This window comes from Anopheles merus, chromosome 3R, assembly GCF_017562075.2.
Source record: "Anopheles merus strain MAF chromosome 3R, AmerM5.1, whole genome shotgun sequence".
Classification (NCBI taxonomy): domain Eukaryota; kingdom Metazoa; phylum Arthropoda; class Insecta; order Diptera; family Culicidae; genus Anopheles; species Anopheles merus.
This window is the reverse complement of record NC_054084.1, coordinates 48,812,670-48,834,612: the sequence shown is the minus strand read 5'-3', so window position 1 is coordinate 48,834,612 and position 21,943 is coordinate 48,812,670. Positions and strand designations below refer to the sequence as shown.

Sequence of the window (21,943 nt, the reverse complement as noted above, 5' to 3'; positions counted from 1 at the left end):
AACCGCTTAGCTTGTCAACATCACATGTGTGTGTGTGTTGGCAAAATGGCGGTCCCATCAGCTGAGGTGCAGAGTACTCTTTTTGAGGCCGAGATGCGCGTACGTTTTCAGTCAGCTGATCGTCCACAGTTGTACTGCACTCAATGTGGTTTCAGCTGTGCTTCGCTTCAAGGGTGTGGTACTGCGCCATTGCTGGATGAGGCTCGCTACAGCACGCGATTGTTAAAAAAGGGAACCGGGGAACACGGCGTAATGAAGTTTCTCGTGACTTGATAAGCAAAGCGTGATAAGCGGCGTTGGAATTTATTTCGTTCAACTGTACCTTGGATGTTGTTGTTGTTGTTGATATTGCTTAACTACTAGCACATGAGCTCACAGTCACCCATTGCTTAATAGGGAGATGTGTGGCATCAAAGCTTAAAATATCGCTCTGACGCGCCATTCGATAGTGCTGCATGAAATGGATTTGTTGCGACGTGCAGTTGACTTGCAGGCGTGCAGTTGACTTGCAGGCGTGCAGGCAGAAAAATCACGATCGTTGTTCGTAAGCATATTGGTCATCCTAGCTGACTCAAGCGAACTTGAGTTAGGAAAACCATCGACCAGGCACAATCCAGAGCTGTTTACTGGGACTTGGTTTTTACACACTCTGACATTTTTCGAAGGCCTTTAACTCGACAATTTTGTGAAGAGGTGTATTGACATCCATGATGATCTGTAAATGTGAATGCAATCTACACCGCCTGTGTTGTCATCGCATACCATCGGGCTTGGAGCAGGTTGATCTTATGATTCGACAGTTGCTTGTCGGTGTGGCTACCATTGTAAAATTTGTTGCAAAACTCAACCGGCGTCAAGTGAAAGCAATGAAAAAATGGCGTGGCGTGTTTTTGTTTATATAAATTCCAGGAAATTCTGGTGCGCTGGGGTGTAATTCGATCTACGACAACGTTTTGGCCCTTACCATGCATTGCTCTACACGCAATCAACGGTGTTGTTGGCGGTGCAGCACCACCTCTTTTCATTCCCACCACTATTCTCGCGTTTGGGTGAGCGTCTGTGCTAACCGCGGCCAGAATGTAAACATAGCATGCAGTTTTTGGTACGATTTGGTGGACGCTGCCAGACGCGTAAAATTAACGCGCGCCAAAGCGATCCTCCCGCCGCTGGCTGGTTTGATTCCGCGAAACAGCGAGCGCGCACACCGTTCTAGTCTTTTCTTACTCATTTTTCTCCATTCTGCCGCTGCTGGCGGCTGACCGATGACGTCGAGCGTTCTCATTTTATGTTGTATTTGCGTTTATTTATGGCCGGTGCCGGGCACCGACCAAGTATGCAAGAAAAAAGAACGAAGCAAAGCCAACGAACAGAAAGACGACGAAGAAAATGAAACCAAAGCGCGCGCGGCAAGGAAAAGTACAGTACCGTCAAAAACACATCGTTTTCAGCCCAACAGCAGCAGCATCAGCCGGGTCGCACGAAGCGGCATAGCAAGCCGTGTTTATGGAACAGCCGTGCTGTAAAAGTGTTTGTGGAAAGGAGGAAGGGAACGTGGTGCGTTGTGGAACAGAAGAGAGGGGTAGAGGATGAATGCGACGCGCAGGTTCAACGCGTGCTGGTGTGCGTATATACTTTGGGCGTCTTATGCGGTGCGGTGCTCAGTATTATTATGTAGAACGGGGATGGATAGAACCGATGCTTTTACATAGGGTCCTTGTGCGAGAGACACACATGTGGGGTGGTAGGGTGAGGTAGAAATGGAAGATGAAATATTTATAAACATAATAAAACCTGGGAGCTCATACACCTCACATCGAAGCATGCTGATGACGATGCTGACGCTGCTCGGTGAAGGTGTGTGTGTTGAAATGTGACGCCGTATGTTTGTGTGTGGTGGAAGTGGTCTGATAGCCGGCGAGGTAGGGGAAAACATCATCATCTTCATCATCATCACCATCATCGCCGTCACACATATGTTTGGAGGAGAGAGCGTTTGCAAGAGAAGAGAGAGAGAGAGCGAGCTCGAGACTGAGACAGAAAACCGGCGTTCCAGTATGTATGTGCGTTCACTCACGTACACAAACGCAAACTGCTTGTACGCTTTAATGATTTGTACGCAAGCGTCGTGTTGTGTTGCTGCAGCCTAAAAGCAGGAAGGGAAGGAGCAGGAGAAAACGTATAGCCCTTCCTTCCCGTTTCCCACCATCACGCACACACTTGTCTGACTGGGCTGGCTACATCATGTGTGCCGTTGTATAGGTGCGCTTTTCCAGTGAGCATGGCGCATACGCACGTACGCACAGCCGTAGCCTTCTTCTGCTTCTTGCAGAAGTTTGAAAGGTGGAAACAAAACCACGCCGCTGCTTCTGCCCATCTTCTTCCTTCTGTCGGACAGGCAGCAGCGTTGGTGATGGCAGTTGGCAGCGGTGGACCACACTCTCGTTCTTTCTTATCCATTTCCGTTCTCCGATAGCTTTAGCCTCGCCCGCTCGGAAATACTCGCCCAAGGGTGTGTAGCTTTGTCGCTTGGGAACGGTGGAGAGAGGAAATATGGGGAAAGATGGGGTCATGACAAGGCGGAGGGCGGGGGGGGAAGGGGTTTGGGATGAGGAGTCTCTTGATTTACGATGCCAAACCATTCAAACCCACCAGCTAATAAGCTAGTGAAGTGTTGCAGTTCTGCATCATGGCTAGTGGAAGGGCGGCACAGGTGCTAGAATAGAGCACCCCAGACAGACGGAGAAAGTACTAGAATTTGGTTCTTGACCAGCGCAGTCCGTCCATTTTGTAGATGACATGTACCTAAAAATGAAGATTGCTTTTATATTTCCAGAATTCTATGAAAAAAGGTTTGCATTACTTTCAATTAGTTCCTTGGACGATCGACTTGGATCGCATCATGAAGGTTTTTACGAAAGGTTTCAAATACTTGGAACACAATTTTGCTAACTTGTACCGTTTGAGTACTGCACCGACTGACCCACCATATGGTGTTTCTGTCGGTGGTACAATTTCCTTCAGTACATAACTGGCAGGTGTTGTTATTGTTGAGATACCTGCAAAGGCCAAGCGTTCCCTTTAAAAAACAGGCTTCGATCGAACATCGTCATGAATAGCGTCTCGTCTTTCCCGTCTCCGAGATATGATGCTTTTGTGTATTACGAATTTCTTCTTGTTTCCCTGCGTGGTGGTTTTTTGACTGCATGTTCCTGTTTGTATCTTAAAGCACGATCTTTGAAGACCACGTACTAATTTCAAACTCTACAGTAGCAATACACGATGGAAGTACAGTTACACTGTCGACCTTTTCTTTTGCGCAATATCATTAGGCCTAAAATGTGTATTGTGGCGTTGTATGGACCGTGCGAAGGGAAGCGGAATTTAAATACCATCTCCGGAATAGTCCTATGCTATCGAAGGTCGATTTGGTCGAACCGGCTGTAAACAGTTGTGCATGTGAATGATGTCATTTCCAATACCGTACTACGAATGTTCAAAATGCATCTATCATATCGTTCAGTTCAATAAAACACTGTTCAGAATAGCGTTGTTGTGATAACCACTTCCATTCCTTACTATTTGTGTCGAGATTTGTGCTACAGTAGTGCAACAGATCATGCGCACGTGTTTGTAGTATTGTGGTAAATTATGGCTACTATTAACGTGCCAAGTTGTATTCCCGGCTTGAAAGTTGAACAACGCTGCCTGCACTGTGTCTCTTTATGTCTCTCTTGGCGCAGTGGAACCGGTTATAGCGTAAGTTTCCCGCGCAAAACCGGCATGCCAAATGAATCCGGCATGATCGAATGATAAGATAGAGGTGAACTGTCAGTAAAAAGATGTGTGAACAGCGTTGGGGATTTAAATTTGAACATTTCAATATTAAGTGTGTATGTATACTGTTTCAACACGATTTAGGTTTTAAGTATTTTAATGGAAAAAGTTGCATAGGAAAAATGTAATGCTGGGGGTTTTGGAGGTTTTATTTTCATAGAATAAAGCTATTTGTAACCATAATTTTGGCTTGAAAATATATTGTCGCGTTGAATTGTTTTGTAAGTTATTCACATATTTACAGAACAGTTTTTCTTACCAATGATTCCCATACAACGCATGAAGCAAAAACCATGCTATATAAATATTGCAAGGTTTACATTGTATGTTGTTTACTATGAAATCTTCTTACGCGTACCCGATTATTGCAGTGTGGTGCTTCATCATGCAGAAGCATTAGCTTGTACATGTGTTGGTGTACGATCGAATTTTCGGCATTTGGCGCGTAACTTTGCGAAGTGATGTTTTTGCGAACACAAACTGTACTTTTCAGCTTCTTCCGTGTCTCTCTTCTTCGCCGGTACAGTCAACCACAACAACTTCCCGCACTCTAGCGCTCCATTCATCATCGTTCCAACCATCCATCCATCCATCCGCGATTTGGTAGAGGAGGAGGATACCTTCGTTTGGAGTTTTGTTTGTACCGTGGTGGTATGTTTTATGCTTTCGCACTAGCCAGAGTCAAGGTTTCGTTGCTTATTTTATTGCGGTTGATGATCATCGGCGATGGTATGGTGTGTGTGTTGGTGTGTTGGTTTGCGTATTTTCCAGCCAGTCACGCGGGTTTTTTTCGGGTTGGCCATGAGATGCTGCGTGTGGCGTGTAGAGGCAGAAGCAGCGGGGTGAAGTGTTTTAGGTGTGCGAAAATTAACTTTTGCACATGATGCTGCTGTGCGCCACGTAGTGAGTGGCCTTCCAGAAGCTACTCCCAATTGTTCGCTTTGATATGCTGATTCTCTTTTTTGTATTAATATGTGAATGAAAAAGTATCATTATGAACACTAAAAACAATATTGATGGAAGTGTTAACTGATACTATAACTTTAAGAGTAAGGTATTATTGAATTATATTTACATATTATTTCGTATATCACACATCAATTAGTTTTGCATGCTATAATTATGTATCTTTCTGTGCAAAAAATTATGATTCAAACATATTATTATGAGAGTTAGGCACGATCAGCCGGGCGGCGTTTCGCATGCGTGTGTAAGATTCGCGCAAGTGGTATAAATGTAAGAGAGTGTGAGAGAGAGAGAGAGAGGGGCTAAACGAGGAATAATACTGCGCAATTTCTTCATGTTTGGGCCACGCTCACTTCGGAGGTCCAGTTCAGTCTCCTCTGTATATTCCATGCATTTCCTTTATAGTCTCTTTTTGGCATCATTTTGCAGGCGTATTTATATAAAGACTCTGCTGTACTTTCCATCGCTACATCAGCATCATCTGTCTTTTTTTCTTTGCATATTGGACAGTCTTGAAGTTTTTTTTTTAATTTCTTCTGTTAACTTGTTGGGTGGTGCATACGTAAATGTGATTGAGTGAAATTGTGCAGAAAATAGATCGTGAGATGAGGAGAACACATGCTATGATTTCCGCATATGTTGTACTTTGTGAGGGATGTAGTTTAAAACGAATAAGAAAATTTATTTGGTAATATTGAAAATATTGTATTGCTTCTTAAAATGCTGCGGTTGATCTTACTGCGCTCGTTTAAATGACAATTTCATTTTATCAACCCTTTGAACGTTGACTTAATTTATTGATATTTATGTAGTGTTTGTTTTTAAATTATTATTGAAATAATAAAGATTTTTACATACTGTTGTTACTTCAGTAATGTACGATCAACAACTTTTAATTTTTATGTTACTGGTAGAACGGCACGGAACGGTGTTTACATTGAAAAGTGCAAACATGCGCAACGGATAACATAACAAGTTCTTTAGTTAGCGGTTGACTTGGCAATATTAGCTGCGAGGAAGTGAGGCGTACAATTTTGGAGGTGAAATTTTTGGTGAGATTCCTGGGTGCCTGGGAGCCACATAGATTATTCCCCGTATTTAGTGTATAAAGTCATAGAGTTCGTGTTTCGGTCTGGTAAGCAGAAGGCACACGATATGTTCGGGGTTCACTGGCTCTGGAAATGATAAGTGATTAAGTAGCTGCATTCGAGAGACAAGTGTGGGAAGGAAGAGTGTTCAAGGCGTGTGTTCCGAACGAAAAACAATCGCAATGGAACCGGGAAATGGTGTGGTTTTCATTTAATTTTCCTCATTATAGCTTTACCTGATGATAAACTAGAAGCTGTTCACATTGGAAGGATTATAAATTCTGGTTTATGCTTTGCCAAATAACATTGAACGCGTGTTCGATAGTAGTGTGTTATGTTATTTTCTTCTACTTATTGGCGTAACGACCTACGCGGTCATGCCAGCCTATACAGGCTTTCGAGACTTATTTAGTACCACGCAGCCGGAGAGTCAGTCCTTGCTACGTGGGGACGGTCTACAGTAGATTTCATCCCTCGACGGGCATGTTGTTAGTTTGTGTAAGTTGTCGAATGAAAAAAAAAAAAACGCAATAATCAAGGAACATACCTTAAACGAAATAAAACAAAACATTTGTGAAGGAAAAATATTAAATTTTGATTTGAACGATTCTCGGACTCGATTTTATCATCGATTATAAACATACGTGGTGCTATATGGATTGGTTTACTAAGTTCATAATACAACGTAGAAAAATGTACTATTAATTTTTCAACATGACATTTTAATTCTCCACCAGAATCCTTGTACCCTGCATTCATTCAAAAAGAAAAAAATAACATCCTCAAAACAGTCTAGGTGAAGATGGTCGGTGTACTATGGCAGACACACTAATACATACTCTCGTATATACCGGGCGTATGCTTTTATCGATCGATTCTTGGCGGAAAAACTGTAGTTCTGCAATGTGTCGTATGACGGTATACGAGAAAATTTGCGCTTCATCACACACTCTCTCACACACACGCACGCATAGGGCTTGTATATATATATATAAGTATCCGTGCCCACTAAAACATACAACTGAAGGGAAAACTCCGAACAGATGATATTACGCTGACCGAGCCTTGCTGGCACCACCAGCGTCGAATGGAAAGTGCTGATTTTTACTACTATCCTGGTCGTATAGCGGAAGGTCCTCGCATGAATGAAGAAAAGAGATATACCGTAACAGACCGCGTGTGCGGTGGGAGTGGAAGAGAGCGAAAGTGTTGGCATGCAGACAACCCAGACTCGTAGTCGGGAGATGTTAGCTACACAACGTCATGCTCCTCTGGTAGAAAAGCGCGCCGAAACGCGCGCATTTGGAATCATGCGAACTAGAAGAGAGTCCTGTTTTCGCTCCCATGGCAAGACGCGGGTCCTTTTGTGGTGTGAGTAGTTGGAAACTTGGTAGTTTTCCTCAATCATGACGATGCGGACAAATTTTAGGCGTCGATAAAAGCACAGCATTTTCGGTCTGGTCGGAACCAAGCACACAGCAGGTATTTCATGAACCGTACTGTTGGCTAGCAATTGACCAAAAAAATCGTGTCGTAACACATTATATTCGCGGGGAATGAGGAACCCAGCCCAAACATAGCGTTTTCGTTGAACAGTTGAAGAGGTACACTTTATTCCTGGCCGAAGCTTTTGTGGGAGAGATTCGGGCAAATGCGCATGCGTTCACGTAAACCTGATGTGTCTGGCCGCCAGATCACAGTCACCGTATGATTCAATGTACATAAGGCTATGTATGATTTTTTCTAAAGTCGGTATGTAAGATAATTTCGATGAGCCAACACCCGGGCGGCGAAACTAGTATTCCCTTTTTTTTTGTCTGGCTACAGGCTGTCCAAAGCTGGAGACTATGATGGTGATGATGCTGATGATGATGATGATGAGTGTAATGATGGTAGCAGTCTGACATCGTTGGTAGGATTTTTGAGGCTCTGGATCGTTATCATCCAGCCCGGAACAGCTGGTTACGAGAGGGAAATCCGGGAACTTGTTGTAACAACAAATGCGACGGTGTAATGTATATGTTCTGGTCCTTCGGGTTGGCCGTTAGAGGAGGAGGGGGCCGAAGCTCTTCAGTTCGGAAAAGCTGATGACTGTTACAACTACAGGAGATAATTTTTTTTGGGGAAATTTCACCCGACTCTCGGCTCTCAGCTGGCTATAAGGATCTCTCAGACTGTTGAATGTGTTATGGGGGTAAATGTGACAACGCCCATTTTACCGGAACTGCTGGCCATAGGAACTCTCTGTGTCGGTATCGTCCGGTTTTCACAAAAGAGACATGTTTTTGCCATCTATGTTAACAGTGGTAACTTTTTGGGACGTGATTTCATCTGTTATATTGAAATAACTATATTGATGGTATGGTTTTAAGTTTCGGCTGATTAAGATTAGTGTTTTTTTCGCTACTCAGCTATTAATCCTGCCGCCAAATCTGTCGTGGTAGTTCATTAGGCTCGCCCAAACAAAACCATAGAAAAATGTGTAATATTATGGATGCAGACAGAAGCTAAACGATGCCTCGACGTGGCATACATGGGTAAGACACTATCCTATCAGACAGCTACTAGCTACGAGGACACAGGAAAGGGATTTATCAATGTATTCAGAGGGATTAGGTTGTCCCTTCCTTTCCAGCTGACTTCTCCAAATAAAAGTAAAATTACCAGCCCGACACTTCTCGCCTATTTACTACGCCCTACGCTCTTTTTCTCCCTTGTTTGCTAGCCTAGCTACTAATGCTCCGGATGGTTTAGGAAATCATCTGCGAGAAACTTTGGCTAGACGAAAACGATTAAGCTTGTCGAGATAATTTTTAACTGTGTCAAAGGTTCAATTGTATGCGTGTGTATCCTGTGGGAGCTGATGGGTAAAATGGAACAGGGTTTGGAATAAAATCATGATCCACAATTTTGGGTTTGCTAATACCAATGGTTTGATATAATATTATTCCTATATAAACTTGATGAATTATAAAACGCTTCAAATAACTCATCCAGTCATATACACAAAAATGAAAAGGGTTTGCGTGGTATGGTTTGGCACACCCTCCTTGTATGATCCGATGCACCTTTTAGTGTTAATAATAATTTCGAATTAAACGTACAAATGTATAGACTGATTATATTGAACATGAAAAAACACATATTTTATTTTAAAAAAAGCACAAATTTTAAGTTATAGCAAATTTTTCAAAGATTTTAAATCTTCCATGATGATCTCCTATTATATTGTGTGTGATCGGCAGAGTGCTGAAAGGTAAAAGTAAATTCAAGCCGTTCATTCGAAATCACCGTTTCCGATCTCACGTTCAGTTTATGGTAGGGTTGTTCCAAAGCTGGTACGAAAGCGTTTTTTTTATTTATCTTTCACTCAAATTGCCATCTAGCAGCTAGCAGCCGCCGGGATACAAGCACTGTGTGGCGCAGTTTCAAAATAGTAAAGCCGGCAGAGAGGTTGTTAACCTAAGCTTGCGAATCTACGTCGTATTGTTGAGAAGCAAAAAAAAAAAACAACAAAACGGGCAAGGTTTGTAGAGGCAAGCGACTAGAAATTTGTTCCCGAAAAGCAGCGTCAGACGAGTGAAGAAAAGTAAGGTATTGCCAAAAAATAAGGGGAGGTAAACTCTTTCTAGTTCACTTACGGAGCCCGTGAAATTCGCAACGAAACGATCGTTCCCATCGGGTAGGCAACATTAAGCTTCCCACCATCTGTGCAAATTCCAGCTGGTCGGTAGAGTTATTTTTTCCGCTCTTCTATATTGCTGTATCTCTCTCTATGTATGCTTCGGTTCTGTTGTATCTGATTTTACGCTTCGGCACACATTTGTTTGAGCTCCCCCGAAACGCGAATCTTACAAGAGTGTGGCGACCAGTGCTCAGTGCTTGCGAGGGAAACAAATCTCGACGGATGATAGTGTTGGCAAAATCGATGTCCGTAGCAAAGTAAAGCTGCAGGTGTAGCGGAAGTAAAGATTTGCGATTTTGCGCAGAAGTTCCTGCTGACTGGCGGCAAGGATTGCGGGGAAGGGGTTATGGCGGGTTGGGGGATCAGAAGTGCGGGGAAATGAAGTTAACGAATATCGCATGCAAGAGAGGCACGAAACAATTTTGCTAAATAACTTCCTGTGGCAAAATACAGACTCGCGTCAGACAGCCACACACATGGCTCAAGACAAAATTCTGTACAATGTAATGTATGTTATAAGTGTAAAAGTTCAAATAACTTTTGCTAAGTTGAATAATAACACACAAAATACATTATAAAAAAGGGAAATATTCTCTCCCACAATGCTTAGGCAATAGACATGTGTTACAGTTTTGATGATTTTTACCTTCGCTTTGTTGCACAAAGCATTACTGTGACGATGGAGCACGCATGTATTTAAAATTTAAAAAATCCAGGCCTTCCTGCGTGCCCTCGTTTAAAATGTATCTTCTTTTTCTTACGCAACTGTACTGCGTATGATCGTACGCACCTGCCAAAGCAAGCGAATGATCGTGTAAGCAATGTAGGTAAATGTGAGAGCGATTGGGGTAAAAGAAAACCTCGAATAATACTACAAGCGTGGTGGTTCCCTTCTGTGGGGCCCTCGTGGAAGAAGTTGCGTAAATTTTGCGTACGAAAACACGAAACGAAAACAAAACTTGCACCTCCAAAAACGATGTTAGCCCTACCCTAAAGAGAGCCTGCCGTGCTTCTCATTCTGATCAACATCACATCCTTGGCTTGATGACGCAGTGTGTAAGCCCATTGCGTAAACGAAAGAATCTATGTTGCTTTTTCGGTCGGTGGCGTTAGGTAATCGCGGAAGAAAATATAGCCTCCCCTACGAAAGCACGCAATCGGCTCGGTTAAGAAGAGAAGTGATGAAAAGTGCGTAAGTTTGTGTATGTTCTTACGGTTGTGCCTTTGTGCGTCTTTCTAAACATTGCCTACAAATGTCGGAACAACCTCCAAAAAGAAATGGTGGAGAATAGCTGCTTCGCCAAAAAACAAGTTCACGATCAGGCATACATAATGGTAAAAGATGCGTAAGGTCTTTTAAAAATCATCGTCAGGCAGCATTTGCAGGCGAGAGGTGGTGTCGGTAGTGATGGTAGTGCGTAAGCTTTAAACGCTCTAGTCCATTCACAAATGCTGCTGCGTGCCTCTGACTGCTGGGGCACTGCCCCCCGCAGGCCGCTGCCGTGCCATGGGCGCGAACGTATATGTGATGGCTTTTCCAATTCTATCGTTCCACTTTCTCGCTGTAAATTCCGTGAGAAGATCGAGAGTTTCATTTTTAAGAGCGCGCGCGGGTTGTGTGCCTGTTTGTAAGGTTTTGATGTTCAAGTTCAATGTTTTGATTTTGTGAGTTAGGGTTTAGTTTAAACTTCGTCTGTTGCATAAACGATGTCCAAACCGATGTGGACTACATCGCTCAAAATGAATGTGAGTGGAGAAGCCCATCACATCGATTTGTACAATCAGTATGCCAATGCTGTTGAAATGTTTTACGAAAGCCAGGAACCAACCTACCTTGCAAACACTTTGGTGCTTTACAACGGAAGCATTGTCAGCGGTTTCATAATAATGCTTAAAATCAAGCTCCATATGTTGCTGGAGTAAAGCACCACCCGTTTATGGTTTTAGCAGCAACTTTATCGTTCAGTTGAAGTTCGTTCAATTACAGTTTCAGCTCGTGCGAATGCATGGGATACTGTTAGCTTTAATAACTATTCTAAATATATACGTGTTATTTTATCGTCTGTCTATGCTCAACGAAAGGAACATTCGTAACGCTTAACCATTTCATGTTAAGCTGATTTGTCGCAGTATTACAAAAGAGGGGTGATAACAAAAGCGGATAGGCCGTTTTAAACATTATTGTATGAGTGTACGCAATATTGTATTTATGGTGTGTCAAAGGGCATATATGAACTAAGCAAATGAAATAAATTACTTTTTGCAATGGCTTTACAAGACTGTGTCCACCTTTATGTTGTATGCATTCATGTAACATAATAATTGTAAACGTATTTTGTGCTTCGAGCTTATGATAGATGAGCTGCTGATGATAATAACTTTATGGTAATAACACAGACAGAATGATTTAACTATTTTTTCAATGATATTTTAAGCCATCTGTTAAAACAGTGTTATATCATTTTGATTTGAAGCGAAAAGCCTTTAAACTACACATACAATTCTGGCCATATTGGGGACGATAGTTTGGAATTGAAGCTCGAATTCCATGGGAAAATTGGTAAATAAAGGCAACCACAATATTAAAGAAGAATGAAAGGAGATTTGCAAACGGAGATGAAGAAAATCGGTGTACGTGTTTATGTTGCGGTTGTTTCATGCAGGCTTGCGTTCTTTTGCATTGGGTGTGGTCATGTTATTTGCAGCTCAAGCATATGGTGCATGTGTGTGCGTATTGTGTAAAATTGAAACGATCGGTGTTGGTACCAATGTACGAAAGAAGACCCTTTGGTGTGATTACGCCTGAAGTAGCGAAGTTATTCCGAGCACATCGGCAGTGGGAAGATCATCGGAACAAGCATGCGCATAGCACATTATTGCAATACAGGGGGTTTCAGGGATTTTTATAATTTGTGGACATTTTCTTGAATTTTTATTGTTAGAAGTGAATTTTATGTGACGGATTTTATGGATTGGACTCGACTGCAGTCCGAAAAAGGGGGACGTAGAGTCCACTTCCCGTCACATAAAGATCCCGTAAGAAAGAGTCAAGAAAGTGTGAAAATTTATGAGAACCCCTGACAAACCCTGCTATACCCTGAAACAGGGTTTTGCAGGGTTTTAACTAATATGCATTTGTTGCACTGTTGCAGATCTATTTTTTTTTCTTTTCGAATGTCGGAATCAACTTAATATACTTATTGGATTTTGTTTGCTTTCGTTTTTTTCCTTCTTTCAGGCCGCAATCTTACAACAAACAGCTGAATATATTTATTCACTAGAGCAAGAAAAGACTCGTTTGTTATCGCAAAACTGTCAGTTAAAGCGAACAATTGATCAACAAGATCACAATGGAGCCCCAGATGTATCGCAGAGTACGACACAAATTGTACCAGGCAGCACAGCAAACGGTGGTGTAGTGATCTCCCAACAGCAACAGCTGGTGACAAATGCTGGCGGAAACGGTCAGCCCGGAGCTATAGTGGCGACTGTGGCCAAAAAGCGTAAAATCGATACGAACGTTGCCGTGCAACCTGTATCGGATTCATCGGACGAAGGATTAGGGTCAATGTCGCCGGAACCGGTATCGTTACGCGGTGTAAGTGTTACCTCGAACGGAAGTAACTTATCTAACGCGCATTCAGGAACGACAACGATCTCCAGCCCGTCTACTCAGGGAAGACAGTGCACAACAGTAAACTTTTCCGTGAAAGACTATTTGGAATTGAAACATCAGCTTGAGGTAGAACGACGACAAAAAATGATAATTGAGGAACAATTGAAGGCACTAGAACGACAAATCTACCCAACCAGGATACAGTATCAAGAATCATCGGAACTAATCGTGCCCGACATCATCAATGAGCCATCGCCATCCACACATCCCCCGGAGGACGTTGCTGTTTCGATAATTCACAAACCAGCCAGTAGTGGTGCTACTACCGCGGTTTCTGGCAAGCTATCCCGAGTTCCTGCAGAATTGGAAAGTGGTATCCAGGTGATTTCCTTAGATTCGAGCAGCTTGGGAAAGAATCAACATGTTGTAGTATGCTCTAGTGAGCTGATAGAAGAAGCACTTACCATGCAGACGGTACCAGCCGCATCTAAACCAGTGGTTATGCCAGTAAAGGAGGAGAAAATATACATCAAACGCTCACGATCTCGATCGCCAACGATAGGAGAGGCAACAGTGGTAACGCTGCCGCCGAAGAAAAACCGCTATCCTTCAATATTAGAGGCGGCTATTAAAGCTGAGCCGAAGGTGGAAGTTGAGCGAATCGATTCACCTTCTTCGATTGTGGTCAACGACGAACAGATGATGGTGTCAACGACTGGTGCGCACCTCGTCGGAACTAGCGCCAGTTTGTCTAATGTTCAGCAACCTCGACTCAATTGTAACTACCGTCATAACCTCGAAACCATAGTTGAAGCTATTCGACATCTCGAAGGTGACGCGTTTGATGCAGTTGTACCAACCCAACAACAGCAGCAACATCAGCAACAACCGTCGTTACATCAACCAGTACAACAACCTCAACCTCAACCCACACAACCTCCAATAGCAACATCCCAATCAACTATACAACAGCGACCTATGCAGGAAGTTCCGCTGGCTTTGACTACAGTGAGTAAGCAACAAACTTCGTTAATGCAATCGAAAACTGAGCGTGATCATCGTCAAAGCCAGTTAGAACCGTACCTGAAGTTTCGAACAGCGCCCATCGTAAGTGCGGGTGCGGTGCACGCGTCCGCCAACACTGCTAACTCGACTGGTACTGCCTCCAATGTCGTAACGGTGACGCCACAGATCGGGTCAATTATTTCCGTATCGATCGCACCATCCGGAAATAATGGGCTGAGTGCCGGATCCAGTAGTCATTCACCTGCCACTGCAGCATCTTCGACGACAACGAGTACAATCGTGGCCAACAGTTCGGTCGTGTCAGCGAACATGCCGCAACAGCAGCCCCTACCGAATACGCTCACCACGGCAGCCCAGATCCTGCAACAACAGCAGCAGTGCAGACCGGGTGTAATAGTAGTGAAACAAAACTCATGATCCGTTACTACTGCGTCAGCGATCGTTAGTAACTGTAGCAATAACAGTGGTAGCCATAGCAGCTCAACCGTTGCCCCGTCCTCATCCAGCACCATCGCATTGTTTTCGACCACGGCTAGTTACATGGGAAGTAATGGTATCAAGAACAAAGCTACCCCGCTGTTAGTTAGCGTAGGCAGCAGCAATGTTAGTAAACTAAAGTATGCGAACAACAACGGCGGTAGTAGCTTTGGTAGTGGCACTAAAACAACAGTATCAAGCTCCAACAGTATCAGCGGTGGTCATCCTAACGTTGTTATTACATACCAGAAATCAATGGATGGTGCTTGAACGATTCTCCTAGTGAAAAATGTCCCTGATTTATATGATTTGTTAATTATTTTATTAGACGTTATATGTTTGGGATTGCATTATTTTTACAACATACTATTTTGCTCGTCTTTAGCCACGTGCCGTAATCTTAATTCACGATCTTGTGACGAGCCTCTACCTACTTACCCACCATATTGCGTAGGGTGTAGTGACAACAAATCTGTATTATCCATTATGTGTGGATTGGTTTGAAAACACAATGACACACTCGGTTTGCTTTATTACTTGGCATAGACAGCATCATTCTATACAACATTTTAGGGTAAGGCAATCCTCAAAGCGAGACCTAAGGCAAGAGCAATTTTTCTTGCTTATTTAATTTTAAGTATACACTGAACAATGCATACAGTAAGATTTGATTTAAAAATAAGTTAAGACGGTAAAGAAATGGTTAAGGAATTAACGCTATTAATAGAAACGTGTAAGGATACAGAGTTTTTAGGCGATAATATCTTCGATGAATGATATCAAAAGTAATAAATATGTGAAATATGCAAATATGCGCAAATGTAGCAGCAGTGTGTGCAGTACATCAATTTACGGAGCATATAGTAATGGACGATGATAGTTCGTGTTTTGCGATAAGCTCAATGAAATCATGTTGTAGCGCAACTGATTGACTCATTGATAAGATGAACGAAGTAATGATTCAATTCCATGGGGCAACATTAATGCGAATCGAAGCGTTGACTTAAAGGAGCAATGAAGGAAAACGATTAAGTATGAAATAATAGGAAGTAGAATACGTCAGTCGTGTTTGCGAACAGCTAAACCGTAGAAGTAAGGACATACTACAATTCTTTACATGTATTCTTTATTGTCCACATTAATATATAGGGTAATGGTAGTTTAGGGGTTTCATCTGCATTTGTTTACTTTTAAGAACATCAGCATAACTATACCGGGAATGAAATATAACTGTCATTATTGATTAGTCTTCATAGCACTTAACTGGATTAACGGTTCCAACATAATTAAGATGTATTATTGCATTGAGATGATATCGCGGATAGGATACCATTTGAGCAATGATGCAAACTCCTCTGGTTTATGACGATCCAATACTTGAATTAATGGTGATACTTCAAAATTTGGAAAAAAATAGATGAATGCGAGATGCGAGTGTGTAAAAAATCGATTTTTGAAGGTGTTCGTTCGATGTACATCTTAGTAATGTTCGAATAATACGTAAGGAAGCGTAAGATTAACAGGGGACAGTCACTATTTAAAATGGTAAAAATTGAAGCACGAAAGTGTTCAATGCACAGCAATGAATATGAATTACAAGCAGCGGATGGGGCTTGAACAAATTGAAGCTTCGCTAAATTCATCCGCTCACACTATGGAGTTGTTGTGCATTTTTATGAAGAACCTCAGATCGGACACATTGAGGTCGTTAGATATTCGACCATTGATTCTTCAATGCTATGAAAATAGGGATGACATTGTAAGTCCTACGTTGAATCGATGTGCCGAATGTTTACCAATGTGTGTTTGGTTTGAAATTGTTCTGAGGATTTACTTTACCTTTTAATCGTTTGTACTAATTCACCGATCGTTGGTGCTTAGCTGAAAAACGTAGAATAGGACTAGTTGACAAAACATTTTGTATTTTTTTATTGTCAAATTGGCTTTGTGTATGTTGTTTTCTATTCCCGCTCCTAAAAGAAACTTTATGAACACGAGAACCTGCACCAACCCCCTATGAAACATTAATATTTATTCGAATGATGTATTTAAAATAAAGCTAATATGATGTTTTAAGGGCATATACAAACATTTGCCTCCTGCACATCTATACAAGCTTTATTACCGATCTTTTCCAGGACATTACACGATAAGTATGGTGGAAAGCGTCCAAAAGAATATGCTGAATATAATTCGCACATTTCACTTGGATTTTCCCCCCTATGTTCGTAGTGTCAGGTAATAAGGCTCCACCAGCAAATACAAATGAATTAATTTGGGCGTGTAAACTATGTGATCTTTTTTTTTTTAAAGTAGATTCACCTAATTTCAGTTTGAATGGTATCTAGTTTAACTGTTTAATCGTTTTAGTTATTAAATTCGTTTTGTTTGTTTAACAATTAAAACATCATAAATTGGAACTGAAACCCCCTAGCAGCAAAACTAAATTTGAAATAGATAAATTTTTTTAGGCAAATGAAAGAGTGAACAGAAACCTCTCAAAACGCATCAATCGTAAGGTGAAACAAGTAGTCTTTTAAATCAATTGCGCTAGCAAAATTTGCAGTACATCTTTAATGATCCAAGAGCGGATGTGTAAAGAGAAACAGAAATAACATCTAATTATACCTCCTGCATGGTGTCAGAAGTATGGAGGAGTGTGTGTTTTTCCTTTTTTTCTTGTGTAAAGTCTTGTGAGCTTATTAATTATAAGAACAGATTATTTGGTTTTATCATTTGCTTATCACTACTGTTTGCTCCAATGCAAAATGCAACATAACACTAATAGTGTGTGTAAGTGTGGCAAAACTTAGCTAGTTTTATGTTTGTTTGTGTACTACTTAGTATTAAGACTGATTATCAATAAACCAGACGAAACATTTAAAACAGAAAAACAAACAAGGAACGTCTGCACGTCATTCAAATTGAGGGAAACTAAATAGGTAATCCAAATGGATATCAAACAGTTACAGCTAATCAAACAAACAGCTAATCGTAAACTCAAACAACAGACCGACATCACCATTCCGAGTTGATGGTGAATAACGTACAGTGAATTGGTGGGGTTACACCCAGATAAGTCACGTTAAGAAAGGCATTTTTTCTATCTGCCGCGTTCCTCGCGATAAATGTGCATTTTTAAAGTAAGCAAAACGGATTTATTTTATCCCAAAACACAATCTCCTCGCTGCCGAAACGAGAATAGTTTAAAATCGCACTTACACAGCAAATTTTGCAATATTCGATGTATATCTGGCGAAACGGCAAATTCAAACGATTGACAAAGTTACACATGCAACCACATACACACTAAAGCATGGAAATTTATTTCAACTACTTGTGCAAATTTCTCATTTTTTCCCTTTCAATAATCTGTACAATAATAATAATAAACTCACAAGACGAGGTAAATGAAGCAAACAAGCAACAAACAGAATATGCAAATAAATTGTAGCTAGTAAGTGTATAATCTATATTATTAATATAAAAATAAAAAAAAAGAAAATTCACAATCCTTTGAAATGATACAGCGGAGAGAGACATTGTGCAACCAACCAAGTGTACTGCTAAATGGGGCATGTGTGTAGTAGAATGGGGAGATTAAGGACGAACTAATCAACCGAAGTCGAAGAAAATATTCAAGCAATCTAAACCATGTGCTCCATAGGGCCTACTGGGTGAGGGGTAGCTCAATTGTTAGCTTTCCTCTGCCTATCATTCCTGTAAGGGTATGTTAAGGTAAAATATAGGGAATCAATCGGGCTAAATATGATTTAGAGAGATAGAGAGAAATTGACAGATAGAAAAAGAGAGAGAAAGAGAGTGCGAGAAAGAAACAAATAAAAAAGAGAGAAAAAGAGGGAGACGCAAAAAGAAACAAACACAAAAGTCAGACGAGGCAGTCAAATAGAGAGAGAAAAACATGCGAAAAGCATTAGGTGGTAAAAGTAGTAAAAGAAAGAAACGCAGAAAGAAAGTAGTAATGATTTGCTTTTGATAACAAATAATGGTAAAAAGAAAGAAAGAAAGAAAGAGAAAGAGAGAGAGAGAGAGAGAGAGAGAGAGAGAGAGAGAGAGAGAGTTTGTAAGATCAGATGATGAAAAAAAATAAGGTAACATAAACTATTCAAACCTAACACCCAAACACACAACACAAACAAACGTACACGTTAATAATTGCAAACTCGTAACATAGTATGGAAAACAAATAACGGAAGTGTGGAAAATTAAAACTGCCCATGAAATGCCTGAATTCTAATCCTCCAGAACCAGTTTTATCGATGGAAAGAAGAAATAGTTACAGCGCAAAGATAAGATATGCATGCTTTGACACGTTTGAATGTCGGCATTGAATTTAAACCACACACAGTAGAAGAAGGACGCACTGTGCAGCTCTCGGGAAGATCGGCGCTAACGGTAGTAGAAGATAATACGAGCATCCGTTGGGAGAATATAACGACGCATGCATCAATGAGCCACAGAAAATTTGCCACAGCCATGAAATAGAGAAGAAAGAAGAACAAAAAGAAATACTCAAAGCAAAAAAAAAGAACGAAGGCATGTAGGCACGGCGCATCGAACACAGGGGTTAACAATTAAGTAAAAGTTTGTCAAACTGAAATGATTTTCCTGTTTTACCAAGTTTTTTTTTGTCTAAATTCGCAATATAAACCAAACTTGTTTTTGCTCATCTTTCGAATTGTATTCTAAATGACACGTGCGTATGATTTGTTTGGGCATAGCCGGCAATATGCTCTGTTCAATCAATGATATGCGTATGGTTCGATGTTTTTGTACATTCTAGTTTCCCACTGCTTGTATATGTATGAGAGCAGTAACGAAAAGGATACCTTTTTTGATAATTTCAAACCAGATCTAGATTCATCTAACTACTCGACTTATGCCGTGCTCTAAATCAAGAAAATCAAGACAAAAAAGCAATTTATATAAGTATACACCATGTATCTCCAATACAGTAAAACAAACACATGATTTGTGTATATAGGGTATGGGTAAGTTTATACGTAAATATGTTTACATATTTATCTATATGCTTATATGTATATGCATACACACAAAATAGGTCCTAAAACATTGTGTTGTTTTAGGCCACTCATCATCAAAATACGTCAAACCCATTCTCTTGCTGATGCCATTACGATCGGGCGTGAACAAGCATGGGAGGTAATTTCTGTGAAATTATTACGTTCTTTACTAGATATCGTTTGTTGTGTGTGAATGTGTGTAAACCCAAAAATTTAAAAAAATGCAACAAAAAAATGGATTCCAGAAATTTGATTAAATATTAAATGATGAGTCTGTAGAAAACAGAAAATTGTTTGTTTTCCTAAAAATAAACCTGATTTTTGGTTGAAATAAAAGGCAAAGAAAAAAGGACTTGCTCTAAATGCTGCATGCAAAACCGCAATAGCAATATTGTGGTCGATGGAAGTATTTTCTTTTCTTTGTTTTTTTTTTAAAGAGCATACAGTTTGGCTTATTATCAAAATATCCATTTTGGCTTACCTTAAATAAAAGACTGGATAGATAAATTTTAGTTTGACATACATATACAACCATCAGGGTGAATCGGTGTTTAGGAACAAAAACCATGCCACATGCCATCAGTATAATTTCGATTGAACTTTGGCACCGATAGTGTACTAAGTGAGTCATACTGTGTACAGTCCGAGCAGAAGTGTTGGTGGATTTGTTTGATTGCAAATAAAAAGCTACTACGCGTATTACGATGTACTATTAATTGCGCGAAATGTTTGTAACAGCAGCTACACGCACAGCTCTTCTAATTCATCAAACGTGAACGGCGGAAAGTGAATATGTTTACGCAAAGAAGGAAGTAAGGTGCAACAGTAGGAATAGCAGCTTCTACATTCAAACGTTGCTAGGGATATACTAAGGTGTGATACAAGTGAATCTGCCTATCTGGGTTGTGGAGTAAAAAACAAACAACAAAAAAAAAAATCAAGAAACAAACAAAAAATGAATAAATCAGTCTAATCGTTTACTACTTCTAGCTGTTTGAACAACTCTTCCGTATAATATATTCTTGCGAACTGTTTAAGCCAAAAATTATAAGAAGAACGAAAAAAAGATTACAAATAATTAAAATCAATGCAAAAACACGCTAAAAGACGTAAAGGGACTATGATCTGTTTCTGAAAACAGTGACAGCACGATAAAGGATAGGGCAAAGGAAGAAGGCTAGAGTGTAGGAAGCAAATAGAATTAGAACGACGGTATAAGTTCGTTATTGTTTAGCACCACGAAAGCAATTGTTATGGCGGGCTATTATTTTTCTAATATTTGTGTTATATTAATATGTTTCGGTTAAATTCTTTGAGCGGCCCGTCATAATACTACCCTTTGTTTGAAAGTTGCAACAAAGAAAAACAAACAAACATGCCCACACACCACCATGTTTGAGGTAAGGTCTTCATTTAATTGGTAATGCATCTAGACATTTAGTATTTTTGTATATTTGTAAAGAAAACGAAAAAATTGTTCCTTTTTTTAAATCTACGTACAGAGATTTAAAATTTATGTAAGCATAATGAAGCGAAATATTGACAGGCAAAAGCATTAGCAAAACACAATCGGGAGATGCTACACAATCGAAATGAGAAAAGAAGAAGAAAAAAAAAGAAAATGAACGCCACGTGACATATATCAAGCAAAATTAACCATTTCAATCTACGTAATATAACAGGATCGAACACATAAAAACACCCAACAAGGCAATAGAAGTAAATGACACCTCATTCGATCTATTATTTATATGTGCTTTTATTAGAGAGAATGGGGGGAGTACGAATGGACGCAAAACATAACATGAAAATCCAAGTAATATCGTAAGGCAAACGCGTTTGCTCTCCCACATTTTTAATTCAGTTTTAATGTATCGAATGGCGAAACGGATGAGTTGCGAGTTTCCGTTGAAGGAACTTTCCTTTAGTACGTTAAAGGGATAAGCTTTTACTAAACTTTTTTTTAATTTACGGTAGTAACATTATTTTGGAATGTTTCTTCACACTTCTTTGATGATAAAGAGAAATATATAAGCTTAAGAGTATGTTTAAAATGTACAGCGTTGTGTTTTTGATCGCTTTTTTCCGAAACGACGCGTTGCTTTTCGTTTGCACTATGGCAGTGGGTTAACCGTTATTTGAAATAAGTCAAATTACTTATGTATACCATAGCAGCTAAATGATGGCGAAATCAACAAAATCATTC

General features: G+C 40.4%; 1 protein-coding gene across 6 annotated transcripts in view; it reads left to right on the top strand.

Annotated features, from left to right (window-relative positions):
• The window catches only part of LOC121597521 (1-phosphatidylinositol 3-phosphate 5-kinase), a 69,526-nt gene extending 51,026 nt beyond the window's left edge, over positions 1-18,500 (top strand). For all 6 annotated transcript variants that reach the window (XM_041923342.1, XM_041923340.1, XM_041923337.1 and 3 more), the window contains one exon: positions 12,812-18,500. In XM_041923342.1, the coding sequence (XP_041779276.1) occupies positions 12,812-14,632 (1,821 nt within the window). In that variant the 3' untranslated portion in view covers positions 14,633-18,500. The remainder of the gene's footprint in view (positions 1-12,811) is intronic.
• The last annotated feature ends 3,443 nt before the right edge of the window (positions 18,501-21,943 follow it).